The sequence below is a fragment of the Misgurnus anguillicaudatus genome, chromosome 12 (genome assembly GCF_027580225.2).
Source record: "Misgurnus anguillicaudatus chromosome 12, ASM2758022v2, whole genome shotgun sequence".
Taxonomy (NCBI): Eukaryota; Metazoa; Chordata; class Actinopteri; order Cypriniformes; family Cobitidae; genus Misgurnus; species Misgurnus anguillicaudatus.
The window spans coordinates 32,661,295-32,682,792 of NC_073348.2; the positions used below are offsets into that span (position 1 = coordinate 32,661,295).

Sequence of the window (21,498 nt, forward strand, 5' to 3'; positions counted from 1 at the left end):
TCAAAGGTACATTATTGTACCCACAAAGTACACATTAGTACCTCAAAGGTACCTCAAATGTACATAGTGGCACCTCAAAGGTACATGTTGGTACCTCAGAGGTACATATTAGTACCCCAAAGTACACATTAGTACCTTAAAGGTACCTAAAATATACTTATTTGCACCTCAAAGGTACACGTTGGCACCTCAAAGGTACATATTAGTACCCCCAAAGTACACATTAGTACCTCAAAGGTACCTCAAATGTACATAATTGGCACCTCAAATGAACATATTGGAACCTCAAAAGTACATATTAGTACCGCCAAAGTACACATTAGTACCTCAAAGCTACATATTGGCACCAAATGTATACATATCTGTACCTAAATGGTAAATACTGTATTTGGACCTTTAGTGACAGCTTGGGACCATTTTTGACTTTCATAACTCATAAACATATCTAATAGACCTCACAACAAAAACCATGTGATTTGTGTCTCTGATTCTTAAAATAATACAAATAATTGGAAACCAATGTGAACCGTATTCATAACATATGCCACCTCTGCTTTTCTTCCGTCTTCCTCTCTCTGTGGGCTTTGTGTTGGCTGAGAGACCTTCAGTTAATGCAAACGGTCACATAACCTCCATGTTGCCACAGCTGTACAAATGACCTTGTTCTGTTGTAAATAAATGACAACGTGAAATCTCATCCATATGGCTCCAGGTCAACCTCTTAGCTAAGATGATTTACAATCCAAAACATAGATAAACATTCTGGAGTGCAGGTGGTCCGCAAAAATGTACGCCTATATGCGTGTGTTCTCTGACAGAGACCACCACAACACCCACATGTCAAACTCTGGTTGCAGAAAAGTTCTGGCCCACATCTTTCTCTCTGCTTCAGTGCCAGAAACTACAACCCATTCTGGCTTTGGCTCTTCCATTTTTAGAAGTAGTTTTTTTCTCTTTACAACTCAAGGCATCCATATTTGTGTGGGTTGCAGTTTCTGAGAAAGCATTCTAGGCTGGGCTGATGTGAACTCTGGCCTTCTTCAGCAAAGCCAAAAAAAGTTACATATCTTGAAGTACCATGTTCACAAACCATTCCTCTAATTTCTTTCAGATGCAACCAAGCTTCATTCAAATGGTGGCACATTGGGTGGATCAAGTGTCCGTGGCACTCGCTCGAAGGCAGAGCTTCAGGAGTTGATGGAAAGCTTACAGCGCCGGAAATCAGCTTTGGAAGCCAGTTTAAAGGCTACAGCAGAACGAGGTTACATCACACTGTCCTCACCCCCGAGTCCCCAATCAGCTTCTAACTATCTACAAGAGCGCCCGCCTCTTTCAATCAGAGTCCCCTCTCCTTACACACCGACCAGCAACTTAAGCATGCCACCATCCCCCCACCAATCAGAGCGTCCATTAAGCCCAGTCCCAAACCAATCCCGAACCCGACACCAATCACAAGACAACCTCTTACTTTGCCAATCTTCTGACGTGCGGCAACCCAACGCCACCACCTTGCTTCTCTCCATGTGGAACGGCTCCAATTCGTCCTACGTGAACGAAAGTCTTCCTCCATCTCGCCGAGGTCCGAGCGGGGCAGCCAGCATGCCCTCCAGCCCTCGCTTGGGGCGCAGGTTGTTCGCCAGAGACGGGGATTTAGCCGCAGAGCCGACGCTCCGGCAAAGGAAGTACTCCACCGGCTCCCTGAATGGCCTGGGAGGACATAGCCGCTCTCTGCCCCGGCTGTATCGTGGAGACACCCCTATGCTTTCTTTGCCACCCCGTCGCACCACCAAACCACGTCGCAGCCTTCCAGCCATGGAGAAACCCCCAGATGTGACGGTGATAGCCAGCATGCCCAGCAGCCCCCGTAGGGCTAGCCTCTGTTCTGTGGGCTCTGCCCCGTGTTTGGACCTGGGTGTAGGTGAAAGGCGCCAGTCTTTTGGTAAAGGAGGAGTGGGGCCAGGGATGGGGCAGAGGAGGGGTAGTATCAGTTCGCTGAGTGGAAAAGAAGAATTGAGAGATTATCATCAGAGACAAAGAGATGAGAGACTCAGAGAACAGGAGGTGGAGAGACTGGTAAGCACTCACACCCAGGGTCAAAAATAAAAACTTTTGGCACACCCTCAAATTAAATAAAAATGGACTGGCTTTAAATAGTATTCCTACTATCCAGTAGGTGTAAATTATGCATTATTGATGTAATTATTGTTCTTTTGGATTTTCTTTGACAGAGTGGAGAGGTTATGATACTGTTTAAAGAGGAAAAACAAGAGGCGGATTCAAACTAGGGTCACCTGCACACAAGGGATAATTTACCCCAAAATGAAAATTCTGTCATTATTTACTCACCCCTGTGTTCTTACAAAGCTGTATACATTTTCTTGTTCTGATGAACACAAAAGGTGATATTTTGTAAAACCGAACCAAACAGATCTGGGGCACCATTCACTTGCATAATAGTATTATTATTTTTTTTAACTGTGGAAGTCAATGGTGCCCCTAATCTGCTTGGTTAAAAACATATTCTCTTGAATTCAGCATATCAAAGAAATTCATACAGGCTTAAAATATTATATATTTAAGTAAATGATGACATTTTTGGGTAAACTATCCTTTTAAGTGTTACGCTGCGTACACACCAAACACAAAGCATCGCTCTAGATTACTCGCGAGATTATTACTCACAGGGTTTAACTTCGTGTCATGCAAATGTTCTCGACTTGAATATTTTCAACTTGCGCAAAGATGCGTTTGAGAAGAATAGCGCATGTTTTCGTGCAAGTTTGCGTGTAATGTACTCAAGCAAATCTTGAATTCGCATTTGGTGTGTACGCCCCATTACTAAAGCAATTGGTAGAGTATTGTATTAGTAATGCAAAATCATTAGTTCGATCCCAGGCATCAAGCATAATAGTGTCTGCCAAATGCATAAATGTAGATTTTTTTTAAAGTGTGCTTATTACTGCATATGGACTTTACAGCTATATGGGTGATTCTCACGAAAACTTGGTTTTAAAAATGTCAAGCATGAAAATGTAAAAATTGCTTAAATTACTTTTTTTCCCACCAGACATTGAAAAACAAAGTCTGGAGTAAATGGGAACATTAATTTAAAAACTTTTACTTATCATTTAACACTTTTTGTAACATAATTTAAAAAATTAGTCCTAAAAAATCTCATTACCGCAACAGTCAGAAAACATCAACACTGACATATTTTCAAAATGACATGACAAACCTGAAAGAACATAATTTGGAGATTCTGCACATGCATTTAAAATCAAAGTATTATGCTTCTATTAATTAAATTAACATTTAATAAGCATCTGTTGCGGTAATGATAATCAAAATGTCGTGTAAGCATTCTGACAAGACAATATTTCAAATTAACTGTAAAAAAATGATCTTACCTGGTAGCCATCTTGAAGTAACTGGTCCATGTGCTTGGTCACTCAAAATCAAACTTTATTAAAATTCTGTATGTGAGCTTAAACTGTTCTCAAAAAGTGTTGCGGAGGATGAGAACATCAGGCATGGACACATCATTTTCCCAATTTTTCTTCATTACTATTATACATGATTATTCAGTAAATATTTTTCCTGTCATCTAAAGTAGTCTAGCAAAACATCCATTTATTTTTTTTATTAATATTTTTGTGTTAATTTGATTAAATTACAACATAACGCATGTTCAAACACAGCCAGACACATTGCGGTAATGAGAATTTCAGCAGAAAATGAGATAAAATGTACAATTATAAATTCTTATGTTGAAATCACACATTGTGCAAGGTAGAACACAGTATTGTGTTAATTCTGATGCTTTCTAATGTTACTATATTACACATTTTAAAGCTAAAATCATTAGTGCCGTGGTGTTTCAATGGTTTCGTGAGAATCACCCATATATACCTGTATGAAATAGTAATCATAAAATAGTAAGTAGCTTTTAATTACTATAGATTTTAATGCAGCTGTTTTGTCTATCTGAGACACACCAGTGCCATGGTAAGAGATTATATTTACATGCTTAACCCTTTAACTGGCGCAGTCATTTGGCGAAGACACTTTTTTATGGAAGTGTCTGGAGGTCAAAATAATTTTTTTATATAAAAAATTTATATAAATTCATATAAATAATATTTTATATTTTATTTATATATTTTTTATTTGTAATAAATAAAAATGCAATATAGTATTATTTTTAATACATACAATTATCAAAATATGACCACTACATTCTTAGACCTTTGTCCTGATAGATTAACATGTACATGACAAATATTGAAGTAAACTTAGGTGTCCCGCTCATGGGACAGCACCAGTTAATTTTTAATTTTAAAGCATTAATTTTGGACCCTGCTATACAAACTTTAGAGGTGTTTATTCGTTGAATGCGTATTTTTAAAAAGCGTTGTGTGTTCTTTTTAAAAGATTTTTTTATTTAAAGTAATACATTGAATTCTCAGGCTGAAATATAACTCTGGATTTCAATTTGTTTTCTTAGACACAGTGGTGAGACATAAAAGTGTCTCGAGGGCTTTGATGTGTCTCATGTGCTTAGCCGCGAGCAAAGTGAGGTTTACTGGATTATACAAACTCTTTCATGCAATGCGGATTTATTGTATTGAATTTACGCTCGCAGTTAAGTGTGTACTAAATCCATGAATCAGCTGGTAAACCTACTTTAATCCATTGTTACCTCTACAAGAATCTGAAATGTGTTTAAGAGGACTTATTTAGCTTTCATTTTAAATGAGTGTTGCATGTTGTTGCAAGTACACAACACCATCTGATCTGACTAAACTAATCTAAACACCATTTTTTTTTGCATATTATAAAGTGTATCCATAATAACTGTATAAAGGCGCACATCAGTATTGTTTATACAATATTTGCACAGCAAGCAACAGTAATTAATTCCATATTTAACCAATATATGTGTTTTTAAGAAGTGAAATCTGGTGTTCCAGAATGGCTGTTCTGAGATCTGTGTTTAAATCCACTTTAGGAACGACAGCGTCTGGAAACCATCCTGTGCCTATGCTCTGAGCTTGGTCGATCTGATTTCAGTCGGACGGAGACCGACTCTGGCGTCTCGGCCGTGTCTGACCTGCAGAAGATCAATCGTGAGCTGGAGAAGCTGCAGGTGTCGGATGACGAGTCAGTGTTTTCGGACTCTGCCGGAGTGTCTGTGGAGAGTGGGTTTGTGGGTAAGACTCGAGGAGAGATCGTGACCCAGAGGCAGCGCAGACTCAGTGGACACATACCCCAGTCACCCACCACTTCCATGCGAAGCTCAGTCCCATCACCCTCGCTACATCTCCGCAACAAGGTGAGATGCGCATACTGCTTGCCAATGATGAGTAAATGTGTTTATCTGCTGTACAAAATGGAAATTTTGCTTCTACCATAGCTGATATTGAAAACAAATAGCCAAGCAACAACAAGCACAGCTCATGTTTTACCCCTAAATGGGTGATTCTCATGAAAACTTGGTTTTAAAAATGTCAAGCATGAAAATGTAAAAAATGCTTAAATTTCCTTTTTTTCCCACCAGACATTGAAAAACAAAGTCTGGAGTAAATGGGAACATTAATTTAAAAACTTTTACTTATCATTTAACACTTTTTGTAACATAATTTAAAAAATTAGTCCTAAAAAATCTCATTACCGCAACAGTCAGAAAACATCAACACTGACATATTTTCAAAATGACATGACAAACCTGAAAGAACATAATTTGGAGATTCTGCACATGCATTTAAAATCAAAGTATTATGCTTCTATTAATTAAATTAACATTTAATAAGCATCTGTTGCGGTAATGATAATCAAAATGTCGTGTAAGCATTCTGACAAGACAATATTTCAAATTAACTGTAAAAAAATGATCTTACCTGGTAGCCATCTTGAAGTAACTGGTAAATGTGCTTGGTCACTCAAAATCAAACTTTATTAAAATTCTGTATGTGTGCTTAAACTGTTCTCAAAAAGTGTTGCGGAGGATGAGAACATCAGGCATGGACACATCATTTTCCTAATTTTTCTTCATTATTATTATACATGAATATTCAGTAAATATTTTTTCTGTCATCTAAAGTAGTCTAGCAAAACATCCATTTATTTTTTTTATAATATTTTTGTGTTTATTTGATTAAATTACAACATAACGCATGTTCAAACACAGCCGGACACATTGCGGTAATGAGAATTTCAGCAGAAAATGAGATAAAATTTCCCATTATAAATTCTTATGTTGAAATCACACATTGTGCAAGGTAGAACCCAGTATTGTGTTAATTCTGATGCTTTTTAATGTTACTATATTACACATTTTAAAGCTTAAATCATTAGTGCCGTGGTGTTTCAATGGTTTCGTGAGAATCACCCAAATAATCAGTGGGGTAGCAACAAGGTCCTCAGCAGCAAGAAGGTCCACGGTTGGAGATTCGGCAACATCGCTCCAATCTTACATTTGTGGACTTTGCATGTTGTCCCTGTGTTTACTCCGGGTACTCTGGTTTTTTAGGTAAATTGAAGATTTAAGCAATTGGAGAATTTCCCTTGGATTAACTTGTGTATGGTTCTCGCCATGAATATAGATGCTGGACAAACAATTAAACCCCTAAATAAAAAATTAAGAAGAATATGAACCCTGCAGTATTTTTACGATTAAGATATTTTACTCATATTTACTCAGTACACACCTAAAAATAAAGGTGCTGCATGGTGCCATAGAAGAATGTGGACAATTATTCATGAGATCTATGGACTTCTGCACTTTTATCATGATGTTAGTTCTTACTGAATATAACTATTTATGTTTCAGTTATTTAATTTAAAAGCTTTTAGTTTGATCTGTTTTTCAGGCTGAATTAATAAGGCAATGGAAACTATGTAGTCTTCTGGGATTTGAAGTATGCAGAACAGTTTGGGAATGTTGTGGAGTCTTAATACCCGACACATCTCTTACTCTAATTGGCATACCGGAGTGAACTTTGACCTTTTATTTTATCAGGTGTTGAGGGTTTGAAATGAGCCTTAAATCAGATGCCAAGATGCCAATTCTAGCTCATGAGCTACAGTATAATATAGAGATGTGTTTGATGAGTTGAATAGACTTTCTCAGGAGACAGGGTCAGTTATTGCCTCTCCTGAAGGAGGAGAGGAACAGGAAATATCTCTACTCCCAATGGATTTGGTGTGTCTGTGTGCTCGAAACACATGTGACTGTAATTGCTAGAAAAAAACTCAACAAAAATACACCTTAAGTTCACCCTAAAATGAGAATATTCATTTATTTATGCGTGGAATGCAAAAACATGAAGATTTGTATTGGCTGCCTCATTTACTGAATGAAGATTGAAAGTTTGCATAATATTGAAGCCAAAGATTTCAAGTCTATATGATAGTGCTGTTTTTCTTCGGTTTACCACCGAAGAAAAAAAGTCATGGGTTTGGAACCACATGAAAGTGATGATGTCAGAATTTTCATTTTGGGTCTCTTTAATGATTAAGATCTTTTAAAGAACATTTTCTTCCCCCACGTAACATTTCTTAATATACACCCATGTGTTTTCACAAAGTTGCTGCTCTTGATCACAATCAGTGTTGCAGAATCTCATAAACAAATGCAGAATGCTCATCCGCTGGTGGATATTTCTGGAAAATGTCAGTGGCATGGAGATCAGACATTTTTATCAGAACGGGAACGACAGACAGAGGCGACTCTGTATAGTCTTGCATCTGTTGCTCAGATACATTCCTCTGTGCTGTCATTGGAAAACTCGTGGGCTGCCAAGTTAACAATCCATAACGATCTTACAAGGAACTTGGGTTTTCGTTGTAAAGCTTGATATCATTTCAAGTTGAAATATCTAATATTTAACATCAGTGAATGTATGTTAAATATTATGACTGGAGACCAGTAAAGATGAAGATGTCTGTTCACCATGACTAACCCGAACTAGACCGTCAATAAAAAAATTTTTTAATCTGAACTTGGCCGGTTAAGATCACATTGCTTTAAACCCTTTAATAACCTAAACAGTTACAACAAAAGGTTGTGTTTGTTTTTCTTGCTGCAATAATTAAAGTCCCCCTGTGCTAAAAAATCGAGTTTTTATTGTTGTTTATACTGTATGTCTATGTGGTGTTTTTAATATGCTTTAAGACAAATCACGCGAAAAATCATCTTTCAATACAATTTTCTCCATAATCTTTTCAAAGTAGAGGCAGGGACTATTTTGCATATTCCTTGTTCTGCTTACTAAATGAGACAGGGGTAACATTCAAGAAGAAAGTATTATCACAGGAATTTGTTAGTGATAAAATTATCAACCACAGGGGGACTTTACGATAGTAAAGTCTCTTATAAATCTGTTAACAGAATGCATGTCTGTTCTCAGGTTTCTCACATTTCATTGTGTGTTTTGCTAGCAGGTGTCTGAAGACATGCAGCTGCGACAGGAGGTCACACGTATAGAAGAGGAAAGAATTCAGGTGCTCAACAATATTGAGGAACTGGAACAGAAGATCAGAGATCTGGACACACAGATGGACGAGTCGATCAGGGAGGTACGTGTGCACTTTATGTGTATGGAAGTTCACATGTAATGTGTGTTAGATTGTCACCAGCTCTCACTCTCTCTCCATCTGTCTCTCTCTCTCTCTCTTTCTCTTTAGATGGAGGTAGAGCGAGCTCTTCTGGATGGGGAGCAGGAGGCTGAGTTGGCTCAGCTACAAAGCGATAAAGACGAGCTGGAACAACTCAAGGAAAAAATGGGCAGCATGGAGAAAAGTGCTCAAAACAATCAGACTCAGGTGAACACAGCAGTTGTGTGGCAGATGTATGTTTACAAGTCAAACGTTTAAATAGATAAAGCTACAGGAAAAAGATTAGTGTCTCCAAATAAGGCAAACATGATTGGGTTTCAGATTGCACAGAAGTGTATACAATCTGTATGCAAACAATTTTATTTAGAAATGTAAAGGATTTTTTTTTATGATGCATACACGGCAAATGCGAAGCATCGCATTCCTCACTCTAGATTACTCGCGGAATTTAATTTCGTGTCATGCAAATTTTTTGCTGGAGTTGAATATTTTTAATTTGCACGAAGACAAGTTTGAGGCGAATAGCGCATGTTTTTGCGGGAATTGCGTCGCCCAATTTGTGTTATTTGCATCGCCCCAGCACGTGTTAGCGTCTATTCACGTCTTTGCATTGACATTGTATGTAATCTACTCACGCAGATCACTGAATTTATTTTTGGTCTGTACGCCCCATTATGCTGCGTACACACCAAACATGAAGCACATGAAACACTCAATTCGCATCATTTGCCTCATGTGAATTAGCATGTATTCGCATCTTTGCATTGACATTATATGTAATCTACTCACGCAGATTGTTGAATTTGTGTTTGGTGTGTATGCCCCATTTTGCTGCATACACACCAAGCGTGAGGTATCGCGTTTTTCCCCTCTAGATTACTTGATGTCATGCAAATTTTTCGTTAAATATTTTCAACTTCTGCGAAGACACATTTGAGGTGAATAGTGCATGTTTTCGCTGCAATCGTGATGCCTAATTTGCATCATTTGCATCGCCTGCGCAAGTTAACATCCCCGCTCCAGTTAGCGACCCTGCCCAAGATAGCCTCTTGCAACGACAATTTCTTTAAACAACTACCGCAAATCAATGAATTTTAATTTGGTGTGTACACCCCATTATGCTGCGTGCACACCAAAGTGAAGCATTGCATTCCTCGCTCCAGATTACTCGAAGGATTTAACTTTGTGTCATGCAAATTTTTTGCTTGAGTTGAATATTTTCAACTTGCGCAAAGACGTGTTTGAGGCTAATTGCGCGTGTTTTCACGGCAATCGCGCTGCCCAATTCCCATCATTCGCAGCGCCTCACGTGAGTTAGCGTCTGTTCGTTGCATACACACCAAGCGCAAGGCATTGCGTTCTTCGTTCTAGATTACTTCGTATCATGCTAATTTTTTGCTTAAGTTAAACATTTTCAACTTTCGCGAGGATGCGTTTCAGGTCAATCGTGCGTGTTTTCGCGGCAATCATGCCACCTAATTCGCATCATTCACATCACCCCGCACGTGTTCACATCTGTTCGCACCTTTGCATTAACTTTGTATATAATCTACTCACGCAAATCCTTGAATTCGCGTTTGGTGTGTACGCCATTAGACTGCATATATACAAAAATTACAGACCTACTTACAGTATTAAGAAGGAAAATTAACCATGGTTTTACTGCAGTTAAACATTGGTTTAGGTAATCAATACGCCAAAAATACATGGCTAAAACAAAAAGTCATGTTTAATTTTTGTATACTGTATATACATTATAAAAAGTGGCGAGATTAAGAGTACTCACCTCAGTATTGATGCACATAAGCGATCACAGTTTACTGAATTTACTTCTACTTAAACCTTCTCACCATTTACCTTTTTCTTGCTCTAACCCAGCCTTGCACTTTCTCCATCCTTTTGTCCATCATATTTGTGTTTGCGTGCTCTATATGTCTTACATTCACATACATCCCTACGTTGGCCGCTGTGCTGTAGGACAAAGCCCTGTTGGAGGCAGAAAGAGTTAAAATAGAGAAGCTAGCTGAGCTGATCTCAGAACAGAGGACCCAGTTGGACAACTGTCCTGAAGCACTGAAGGAGCAGCTCCACAATCAGCTATCCAGGGTCAGTCAGGTACCTCGGTCTACCTGCGCCCACCTATGCGGCCAACTATTCTGCTTCCTGTTGACTTCCTATTGTTTCTTTCCTCTTCGCAACAGTTCTGGAAATACTTCTTGGTAGGCCTTGTCTTCTTCTTTTCTGTGTGTTTTAACTTTCCTTTGTTACAAAAGTTTGTTTTTGCTACATTTTGCATGTCTCTTATGTTTACAGTTTCTTTAAGTTAGTTCAGTTTGGAGTTGCAGATGATATTAAGTATGTGATCGGGTGCCCCCCGCCAAGCGTTGTTGAGATATACTGTGCGTGTTAATAGGACAACGAAGCTTTGGAAATACAGACAAAGCGTTTTGAAGACTTGGAGTTTCAGCAGTTAGAAAAAGAAAGCCGTCAAGATGAGGAGAAGGAGACTCAGACGCAACATCTCCTCCAAGAGATGGCTGAATATCAGAGGTCTCTCATAAATCGCAAGGTGCGTGGCCTTGTGCGTTTGTCTTTTTCATAATAATATTTCTCGCTGTAACCATAAAAAAATATTTGTTTTAAAGGAGAGGCTGCTTACTCTAAAGAAGCAGTCGACTCAGATTACCCAGCAGGCTCAGCGGGAAAAAGAAAACTTCTTAAAGGAGAAGAGCAATCTTATTTATATGCTGCAAAGGGTGAGTTTATGCATTCAGAGGAGCGGGTTTCAAGAAGATGTAACTGACCAATCAAAATCAAGTATTCCAAAATTGTATTAAGTGTTATCTCTCTGCAAAGGGAGCGTGAAAATCTCTCTGCTCTGGAAAGAAAGTACGCTGAACTTACAGGTGGTCAGGCCTTTCCCCTCAATCCTGTGTCTATGAAGCAGGTAAAATAAACCATGATCATCTTGCTTTTTTCGAAGAAATAAACTATTAGGTGCATTAATTATTCAAATTCAGACAATTGAGGCTCTGACTGAAGTTTATTCGTCCCAGCACTTTCGCTCTCTAGAGGAAAAGAGGCGGAGCAATGGCAGTAAAGAGGGCGGAACCCTTATGAGTGACAGCAGAGCTTCCCGTAAGAGAGATCGGCAGAGTTCCGGCACTTTAAACGCCACCCTTAATCGCAGTCTGTCTCCTAAGGTAAAAAAACAAAAATGCCACATTTGGTACCATCCTAAAATAACTTGGCATAAAGTTCAAATTGCAGGTTTTCATGTTTCATGTGTTATTCTTTTAATCCTGTAGTCCCATATGCCACTGTCCCAGAGCTCAAGCTGTGGTAGTGTAATGCCTCGTACCTTATCCGTCACCTCCCGTGACCTGGACACCCGCCGAATGCTCAAGGGTAACGTTATCGACTCATACTGTCTCTCACACTTAAAGCTGCAATCCCAGACAAGGTTTAGATTAGTACAGGACTACTCCTTAGTTGAATTAGGACTTTTAAGTAGTTTTTACAAACAAAAACAATACTGGTGTGCAACCTGAGACAAAACAATGGCACTGATATATGTTTGTACAAGGTGTTTTTAAATTAATGCAGCTCAAACATGCCTTTTAGTCTGGGATTAGAATAAACCCTGTCCAGGAAACCACCCTATAATGGTTAAAAAAAGTAATAATAATCTTTATTAATACAAACTGAAAATACAGGAAATATGTAAGCTACACAAAATAGAAAAAACCCACAATTTTCAGAACAAAAGGGCTTCTTCTGATAAAAGTCAGTATTTAGTTTGACCCCTCTTGGTCCTAAACACATCTTAAACTCCTAAGGCTTTCATTTCATTTAGTTTTAAAGGTGCAGTGTGTACGGCTTGGTCCACTGCTCACCCCTCGCTTTTAAAACACATAGAGAAGCTACGGTAGCCACCACAGAACAAACGTCTCATCATATGAGACAACTTAGTAAAAAAATTGTCCGTTAAGGGCTTCTGTAGAAAAATTGCGGCACAAAATTGCGACTTCCATGTAAGTGGACCATCGTTGTATGAAGATAAAAAGGTCTCGTTCTAAGGTAATAAACACATAACGGTTCATTATGAAAGGTCATTATACACCACTGATAATATAGTTTTGTATATTACTTTGCATTTTTTGTCAAGAGATCCTTCTAAAAATTACACACTGCACCTTTAAGAAAGCCTGCACGTACCTGCTATTGCTCAAGTGTAAGGAGAGCTTCCACTAAACACTTTTTTATTAATGCATACATATTTCCTGTATTTTCTGGTTCTATTCTAATAAAGAGACTGATAAGTAAGTATATGGTTTGTTTTCTACACAACTGCAGAAACAAAAAATCTAATGGTGGAATGGTGGCTTAAGACTTTTGCACAGTATTGTACGTATTATTACATTTATTTATGTGCATTTTATAAATATACATATGTGACCCTGGACCACAAAACCATAAGTACATAATTACTTTAGCATTGGTATGTTTGTAAGCAATAGCCAACAATTATCGATTTTTCTTTTATGCAAAAAATCATTAGGATAATATTTAAAGGAAAACACCACCAGTTTTTCAGTATTTTACTATGTTCTTGCCTCAACTTGGACGGATTGGTGCATACCTATCCTTTTTAATGCATGCACTTTATCTTTGCACAGCGCGTCGTGAATGTGTTAGCATTTGGCCCAGCTCCATTCATTCCCTAGGATCCAAACAGGGATGAATTCACAGGGGTGATGATGTTACTGCGCCATGTTTAATTTTGTGCCACCATACTTACTCATGTAAAAGCCTTTTAATAGGGAAAACGTAGAAGTGTTTAGTGGCTTAAAACTACATCTCTGTTTGGATCCTAAGGAATGAATGGGGCTAGGCTAAATGCTAACACATTCATGACCCGCTGTACAAAGATTAAAAGTGCACGCTTTGAAAAAAGATAGGTATGTATTCTTCATCTAAGTTGAGGTAAGAACATAGTAAAATATTGAAAAACAGTGGTGTTTTCCTTTAAAGATCATGGTTCATGAAGATATTTAGTACATTTCCTACCGTAAATATATCAAAACTTTTATTTTTGTGAGTTAATGCGGTGCTAAGGACTTCATTTGGACAACTTTAAAGGCGATTTTCTCGATATTTTGTTTTCTTTTTTGCACCCTCAGATTCCAGATTTTCAAACAGTTGTGTCTCTGCCAGATATTTTCCCATCCTAACAAACCATACATCAATAAAAAGCTTATTTATTCAGCTTTCAGACTATATAAATCAATTTAAAAAGAAAAAATATGTTCCTTTCTGTGGTTCTGCAGCAGGTCAGATGTTTCTAAATGACGAGAGGCAGAGAATGAGTGAGATGTCCAATAGGGCGGTTTCGGAGACAAATGTCTACCTGGATACGTTTCACTACATGGATAATGGACACAACTTTGACACGATGAGTGTGGACAGCGCGGAGAGCCTAGAAACCAGCATTTCTGCATGTTCACCTGACAACATTTCAAGGTATATTTTTGCACATTTCTTAGCAGTTGTCATTAACGCATTTCACTTGCATTTAACTCTCATTTCACAGAATGCAGTTTTAGGAAATACATCTACAATGGCAGTGCTGCCAATAATGTTAAAGGGATAGTTCACCCAAAAATTAAAATGATGCTATTTACTCACCCTCATGTTGTTCTAAACCTATATGAGTTAAACACAAAAAAATATATTTCTATTTAAAGGAATATTCAATTTTCTTAAAAGAAAAATCCAGATAATTTACTCACCACCATGTCATCCAAAATGTTGGTGTCTTTTTTTGTTCAGTCGAGAAGAAATTATGTTTTTTGAGGAAAACATTGCATTATTTTTCTCATTTTAATGGACTTTAATATACACCAACAATTAACACTTAACTCAACACTTAACAGTTTTTTTCAACGGAGTTTCAAAGGACTATAAACGATCCCAAACGAGGCATAAGGGTCTTATCTAGCAAAACAACAAATAAAAAAATAACAAATGTACACTTTTAAAGCACGAATGATCGTCTAGATCCGGTTGTGATGCGCCAGCGTGACCCCACGCAATACGTCATGACATCAAGAGGTCACAGAGATAGACGACCGCGAAAGAGGACCGTTGTTGTATGTCAACTGATAATAATTAATGTCTTTGTGTCAGTTTATTGTTTACAATGGTCCGCAAATGTGCGTTTTATATATGTAACACGTGACCTCCCTACGTCACCACGCATTTACGTTAGGTCGCGCTGGACCGGACCTAGACGAAAAGATGTGGTTTAAAAGTATATATTTGTTATTTTTCTTGTCAAAAATGACAATCGTTTTGCTAGATAAGACCCTTATGCCTCGTTTGGGATCGTTTATAGTCCTTTGAAACTCCGTTGAAAAAAACTGTTAAGTGTTAAGTGTTAATTGTTGGTGTCTATTAAAGTCCATCAAAATGAGAAAAATCCTGCAATGTTTTCCTCAAAAAACATAATTTCTTCTCGACTGAACAAAGGATGACATGGTGGTGAGTAAATTATCTGGATTTTTCTTTTAAGAAAATTGAATATTCCTTTAAGTGATGGTAATCTCACAGTTGGCGGTATCCATTGTATTCCATAGGATAAACAAATACTATGGAAGTCAATGGATACCGCCAAATGTGCTTACCATGATTTATTAAAATATCATCTTTTGTGTTCAGCAGAATAAAGAAACGCATAAAGGTTTATAACAACATGAGGGTGAGTAAATAATGACAAAATTGTTATTTTTGGGTGAACTATCCCGTTAACATCACGTGCAAGTATGTGGCGTCTCTGTTCTGTGTGCTTTATTTGAGTTTAAAAACCTTAATATGTGTTTAGGGAAGCTGGATAGACAGGAATCTCCATTTAAGTAGCCCAAATATAAACATATCCTGTCTGTGGAATTTTTATTGCATTCCAAGTGGTCTCCAAGTAGCTTTAACCTTTAAATGCTCCAATTCACATTTCCAAATAAGGTGGAGGTGTTTAAACCTTAATTTTATTGGACAACACAAAAATGCTGATAAAATGTACCACATATATATCGCATTAACTCCCCAAACACTTAAAAATGCTGACCTGGCATTAAAAATCATCACAGAAATGGTTTGTGTGGTCTATGCAGCACCAGCACAGCTAACATGATGAAGATAGAGGAGATGGAACGCATGCTGAGAGAAGCTCAAGCCGAGAAGCACAGATTACTGGAGCACAGGGTACATCGACCTATATGCACTGATGATGATGATTTCTTACAGAAATGTAGAACTATGACTTTATGTTCATGCGTGTGTTTGTTCCTGATAGGAGCGAGAGATGGAGTTGCGGAGACAGGCTCTTGAAGACGAGAGGAGGAGAAGAGAGGAGTTGGAGAGGAGACTTCAGGAGGAGACGAACAGACGACAAAAGATGGTGGAGAGAGAGGTGAAGCCACGGAGACTCTTGGGAAAGGGAGAGGGAAAGGATGAGAGTGAATAAATGGCACGATTTGCCAATTTAAAGGGATAGTTCACCCAAAAATGAAAATTCTGTCATAATTTACTCATCCTCATGTTGTTTTAAACCTGTATGAATTATTTTTTTCTGATGAACACAAAATAAGATATTTGGAGAAATGATGGTACACACACAGCATATAGTGTCCATTGACTGCCATAGTAGGAATAAAAAAATATGATGGAATTTAATGGGTACTATCAACTGTGTTGCTTACATAATTTATCAAAATATTTTCTTCATCATTTATCACAATACTTCCAAAATATATTGAAATCAATGGACACTATATGGGTGATTCTCACGAAAACTTGGTTTTAAAAATGTCAAGCATGAAAATGTAAAAATTGCTTAAATTTACTTTTTCCCCACCAGACATTGAAAAACAAAGTCTGGAGTAAATGGGAACATTAATTTAAAAACTTTTACTTATCATTTAACACTTTTTGTAACATAATTTAAAAAATTAGTCCTAAAAAATCTCATTACCGCAACAGTCAGAAAACATCAACACTGACATATTTTCAAAATGACATGACAAACCTGAAACAACATAATTTGGAGATTCTGCACGTGCATTTAAAATCAAAGTGTTATGCTTCTATTAATTAAATTAACATTTAATAATTATCTGTTGCGGTAATGATAATCAAAATGTTGTGTAAGCATTCTGACAAGACAATATTTCAAATTAACTGTAAAAAAATAATCTTACCTGGTAACTTTATTAAAATTCTGTATGTGTGCTTAAACTGTTCTCAAAAAGTGTTGCGGAGGATGAGAACATCAGGCATGGACACATTATTTTCCTAATTTTTCTTCATTATTATTATACATGAATATTCAGTAAATATTTTTTCTGTCATCTAAAGTAGTCTAGCAAAACATCCATTTATTTTTTTCTTAATGTTTTTGTGTTAATTTGATTAAATTACAACATAACGCATGTTCAAACACAGCCGGACACATTGCGGTAATGAGAATTTCAGCAGAAAATTAGATAAAATTTACAATTATAAATTCTTATGTTGAAATCACACATTGTGCAAGGTAGAACACAGTATTGTGTTAATTCTGATGCTTTTTAATGTTACTATATTACACATTTTAAAGCTAAAATCATTAGTGCCGTGGTGTTTCAATGGTTGCGTGAGAATCACCCATATGCTGTGTGTTTACCATCATTTCTCAAAATATCTTCTTTTGTGTTCATCAGGTTCATAAAGGTTTAGAACAACATGAGGATGAGTAAATGATGACAGAATTTTCATTTTTGGGTGAACTGTCCCTTTAATAAACATGTATTTCAATATTTGGCAGACAAAAGCATTGCATAGATATCCAAAAAAAGTTGTTTTAGTTTATATTGTTTCTCATATTGTCTTTTCTCATATTGTCTTTTCTCATATTGTCAAGTTAAACACAACAACATTTAGATTTGGTCATTCTTGCTGTTTCTCAATACAATACACGTCCTGTGTGCATTTCCCGCTCTCACTCTCTACTAATGTACATATACATACATAATCGTATTTACTTCGATGTTAACAATGTTAATTTTTTTGGCCGTCATGTCTCCAGTCTCGGCCGTTGACACGTTACCTGCCGGTAAGGAAAGATGATTTTGACCTGAGAGGTCACATCGAGGCAGCGGGTCATCATCCTGGGACGTGTTTTCACCTGGCCATCACTGAGAAGACCTGCAGAGGCTTCCTGGTCAAAATGGGTGGAAAGATCAAAACCTGGAAGAAGCGCTGGTTCGTCTTTGACCGTAACCGCAGGACGCTGGCGTATTATGCTGGTAATGACCAAAACACATAAATAAGCAGTGGCGGCAGGTGACTTCTTTTTTCGTCACAACATGTATGTAGCCTGTCATGTGTGTGGTTCGTAATTTCAAAATATGTTTTCGGCGCTTCGAGCGATCCTATGTGCATCACGTGTCTTGTTAAAATGGGTGCCTGGTGTAGATGCGTCTAACGGTTTTGTGATAAAAGAGACGCTCGCGTTCGCCAAATACTCGCATAATCTCATGCCTAATCAGAGTTTAGTGTTAAGGGAGTGTCTTGCATGTATTTTGTGAACGTGAGCGTCTCTTTTGTCATAAACGGTTTTCTTGCGTGTGCAGCATGCACTTATTTTGACAAAACACGTGATGCAAATGGTTTACATGACACAACAAACGCATATTTAGAAAACACGAGCAACACACATGACACCATGAACACTTATTTTGAATCTGCATCCCTCGAAGAGCAGTCACGAGCCGCCACTGTATAAAATAAATGCATTTAGTTTTGCTCAAATTAATGGAGCTTGCAATGCTAAGGTCATGGGTTCTATTCTTACTAAATCAATGTGAATACCCTACTGAAAAGTCCAGCTAAGACCATCATAAGCTAGTTTTAGCTGGTCTCCAGCTTGGTTTTAGCTGGTTTTGCTGGTGTAGAAAGCTGGTTTTGCTGGTGTAGCAAGCTGGTCTAGCTGTGTTTTGGTCACTTTTTAAGCTGGTCTAGCTGGACTTAGCTAGTCAGGCTGGAAGACCAGCTGGCCCACCAGCATGACCAGCTTTGTCAGGCTGGGAGGACCAGCGTAAACCTCCTTAAACCAGCTCAAACCAGCTACCAGCTTATGCTGGTCTTAGCTGGATTTTTCAGTAGGGTAGGAACTTTTACTAAATGCATGACTGTAATGTACATAATATGTATACATAAACTGTATACTTATACTCTGGCTTCGTGTTTATGATCCCAGAAAATAACGTCTGCTCGTCTTTCAGTTTGTAACTTAACAAATTAATAATATTTTACAACTAAAAAATATTTTAGCTGCAAAATGCATTATTTGTTTTGAACGAAACACAAGGGGGCAGCACTGAGCCATACCCTTCACTATAGACTCCAGAAGACAAAGCAGTTCCCACATCAGTACCATTTTCACCAATATTGTATACTAAATGAATTATAGATTTATTTACACCTATTATACACTTTTTTATTATTTGATATATATATATATGTGATTTATATAGATTGAACATCCATATTACAACTAATTTATTTTTTCTCCAGATAAACATGAAACCAAAATGAAAGGTGTGATATACTTCCAAGCCATAGAAGAAGTGTACTACGACCATCTCAAGAACGCACACAAGGTGAGACACGACATACTGCTAAACTGATGCTTCATATACAGATCCTAGCGCATCTAGCATCTCACGTTCCTCTCTCTCTCTGTTGCACGTGCTTCAGAGCCCGAACCCCTCCCTGACGTTCAGCGTGAAGACGCACGACCGAGTCTATTACATGGTTGCTCCTTCTCCAGAGGCCATGAGAATCTGGATGGATGTTATCGTCACCGGAGCGGAAGGATACACCCACTTCCTGGTGTGATCGGGTCTTTGTTAAACAACCCAAAGTGACCTTCACGGTTCTGAATTTATTTTTCATTCTGAGGTTTCATTATTTCTCAAATATTTGGACTGATCTCGAAATCAGCAGGTTGGAAGACGGCCTGGCCTGAATGTCCTGCACTCAACAATGAGATGTTTTGGAAGAACGATCCTGTTTGATGTTTTAAAGGCAGCTTTTAGACTTCAAAGGTACTTTTTAACAGCTCTTGAATTGTTCGACCATATTCGACCCCATGCCCATCATTTCCAGGATAGGACTACATTCAGTACAAGAAATCACTCATGTGGTCTTGAAAAGCATTCTGCAAAGTGCAAACTGGCTTTGACCTGAATATACCTCAATGAAACAACTGGTGTTTCTCTTTTTCGTTCATTAAAATTAGATGCCAAAGACTTCCTGATGTGCCATACAGACTGTAACGTTACCACAGTGGACCTTAACAAATCAGTATTTAGGCATGGTCCTGTTCAGGGCTGTTTTTATATTCTGTACATAAATTTAGCTGTAGCATCTGCTACTTAAAACACTTATTAGTGTTATTTCGTATTTACCAGTTGTGCCTCCCTGTTGCTCAGGAATATCACGGATGTGTTATTATATATATATATACACCAAAGACGAGCTGAATTTGTATTTCAGCATACTTGAATGTAATGCCATATACCCATCATTTCAGATAAGTGTCTAACAATGTATTTATAGCACTAAAATCTAGACAGGGATATGTGGACAAAGCTGAATCTGATGATTTATTATTAGATGCACTGACCTCTTGTCATTGATTATAATGAGGGCGCAGTACCACAACTGACCAGTAGAGATCAGTTTTCTTATAGTCACGTTGCAGGGGTTACTCTGTGATTTTTTGTAACCGAAAAAGTCGAACATGTAAAATTTTAATGGTTTAACAACAAATCTATATGCATGACTAAGCTAATATTTTGTATCTGATATATATTTTGAAGTATTTAGGATCATTTATCGAATTTAGATTGATGTGAATATTGATGCAAATAGGTGTTGATTTATTGAGATGTCGGTACAGGCGCTATATATGGTAACAATGCCTTGCATCACGCTGTGTTGTGAGCTGTTATTCATCCGGATATAAAAATATACCAGACATCTGTTTGCCAAATGCATTGGCAAAATCAGTACTTCATTATTTTACTGGGGTACTCAGGGTTCCCACGGGTCCTTGAAATCCTTGAAAGTTTGTGAATCTGGGGGAAAAAAATCAAAGCCCTGGGAAGTTTTTGAAAATATACATACATAGATACAGGTCATTAAAGTGCTTGAATCTATTTTATGCAAGAAGTTTTCTGGAAAAAAATCCATATTATTCTCTGTGTAGTGTAGGATAATATCATAAAAATTCTAGACTTTTAAACTGTTCGCTTTAAATGCTTATATCTTCTGTATGCGAATGTTGATTCATACCAAAATGCTTTTTTGCATAGTTGTGTTTGACACATGAAAACGTCTCCAGTTACGTATGTAAATATTGTTCCCTGAGAAGGGAACAAGACGCTGCGTCTCCCTTGCCATACTTCCTGCGTCCCTGTAACGCCGTCTTTGGTAAGTTTTCAGATAGCAATATTCTTCCTGGCTCCCGCGTCACCCTGTCTTTGTCGTTAAGCCTCACCATTGGTTGAATTTGATATACATATTCAGACGCACTTACCCCTGGAGGCGTCCCCAAAGTGTCACCGCAGTGACGCAGCGTGAGTTCCCTTGAAAGGGAACTGTAACAATGTATCTTAAAAAGTAACATGATGTAACTTGCTCTCACTTGAAATTTGTCCCCACAATTAGTCCTTGAATTTAAGGGTATTGGACCTGGAAAGTCTTTGAAAGGTCCTTGAATTTGAAGTTAAATACGGTGTGGGAACCCTGGGTACTGCAACTATGCATTTTATGAATAGA

General features: G+C 37.7%; 1 protein-coding gene across 7 annotated transcripts in view; it reads left to right on the plus strand.

Annotated features, from left to right (window-relative positions):
* The window catches only part of phldb2a (pleckstrin homology-like domain, family B, member 2a), a 35,591-nt gene extending 14,892 nt beyond the window's left edge, over positions 1 to 20,699 (plus strand). The window contains exons 5-20 of one of the 7 annotated variants that reach the window (XM_073874427.1): positions 1,112 to 2,073; positions 5,009 to 5,332; positions 8,440 to 8,577; positions 8,686 to 8,823; positions 10,594 to 10,731; positions 11,030 to 11,185; positions 11,262 to 11,363; positions 11,465 to 11,563; positions 11,673 to 11,819; positions 11,925 to 12,024; positions 13,950 to 14,139; positions 15,786 to 15,876; positions 15,968 to 16,084; positions 17,738 to 17,957; positions 19,228 to 19,313; positions 19,411 to 20,699. In XM_073874427.1, coding sequence (XP_073730528.1) covers positions 1,112 to 2,073; positions 5,009 to 5,332; positions 8,440 to 8,577; positions 8,686 to 8,823; positions 10,594 to 10,731; positions 11,030 to 11,185; positions 11,262 to 11,363; positions 11,465 to 11,563; positions 11,673 to 11,819; positions 11,925 to 12,024; positions 13,950 to 14,139; positions 15,786 to 15,876; positions 15,968 to 16,084; positions 17,738 to 17,957; positions 19,228 to 19,313; positions 19,411 to 19,551 — 3,149 coding nt within the window. In that variant the 3' untranslated portion in view covers positions 19,552 to 20,699. Of the gene's footprint in view, positions 1 to 1,111; positions 2,074 to 5,008; positions 5,333 to 8,439; positions 8,578 to 8,685; positions 8,824 to 10,593; positions 10,732 to 11,029; positions 11,186 to 11,261; positions 11,364 to 11,464; positions 11,564 to 11,672; positions 11,820 to 11,924; positions 12,025 to 13,946; positions 14,140 to 15,785; positions 15,877 to 15,967; positions 16,085 to 17,737; positions 17,958 to 19,227; positions 19,314 to 19,410 lie in introns of all 7 variants that reach the window. The other 6 variants (XM_073874425.1, XM_073874428.1, XM_073874426.1 and 3 more) reach the window with 6 other exon arrangements.
* The last annotated feature ends 799 nt before the right edge of the window (positions 20,700 to 21,498 follow it).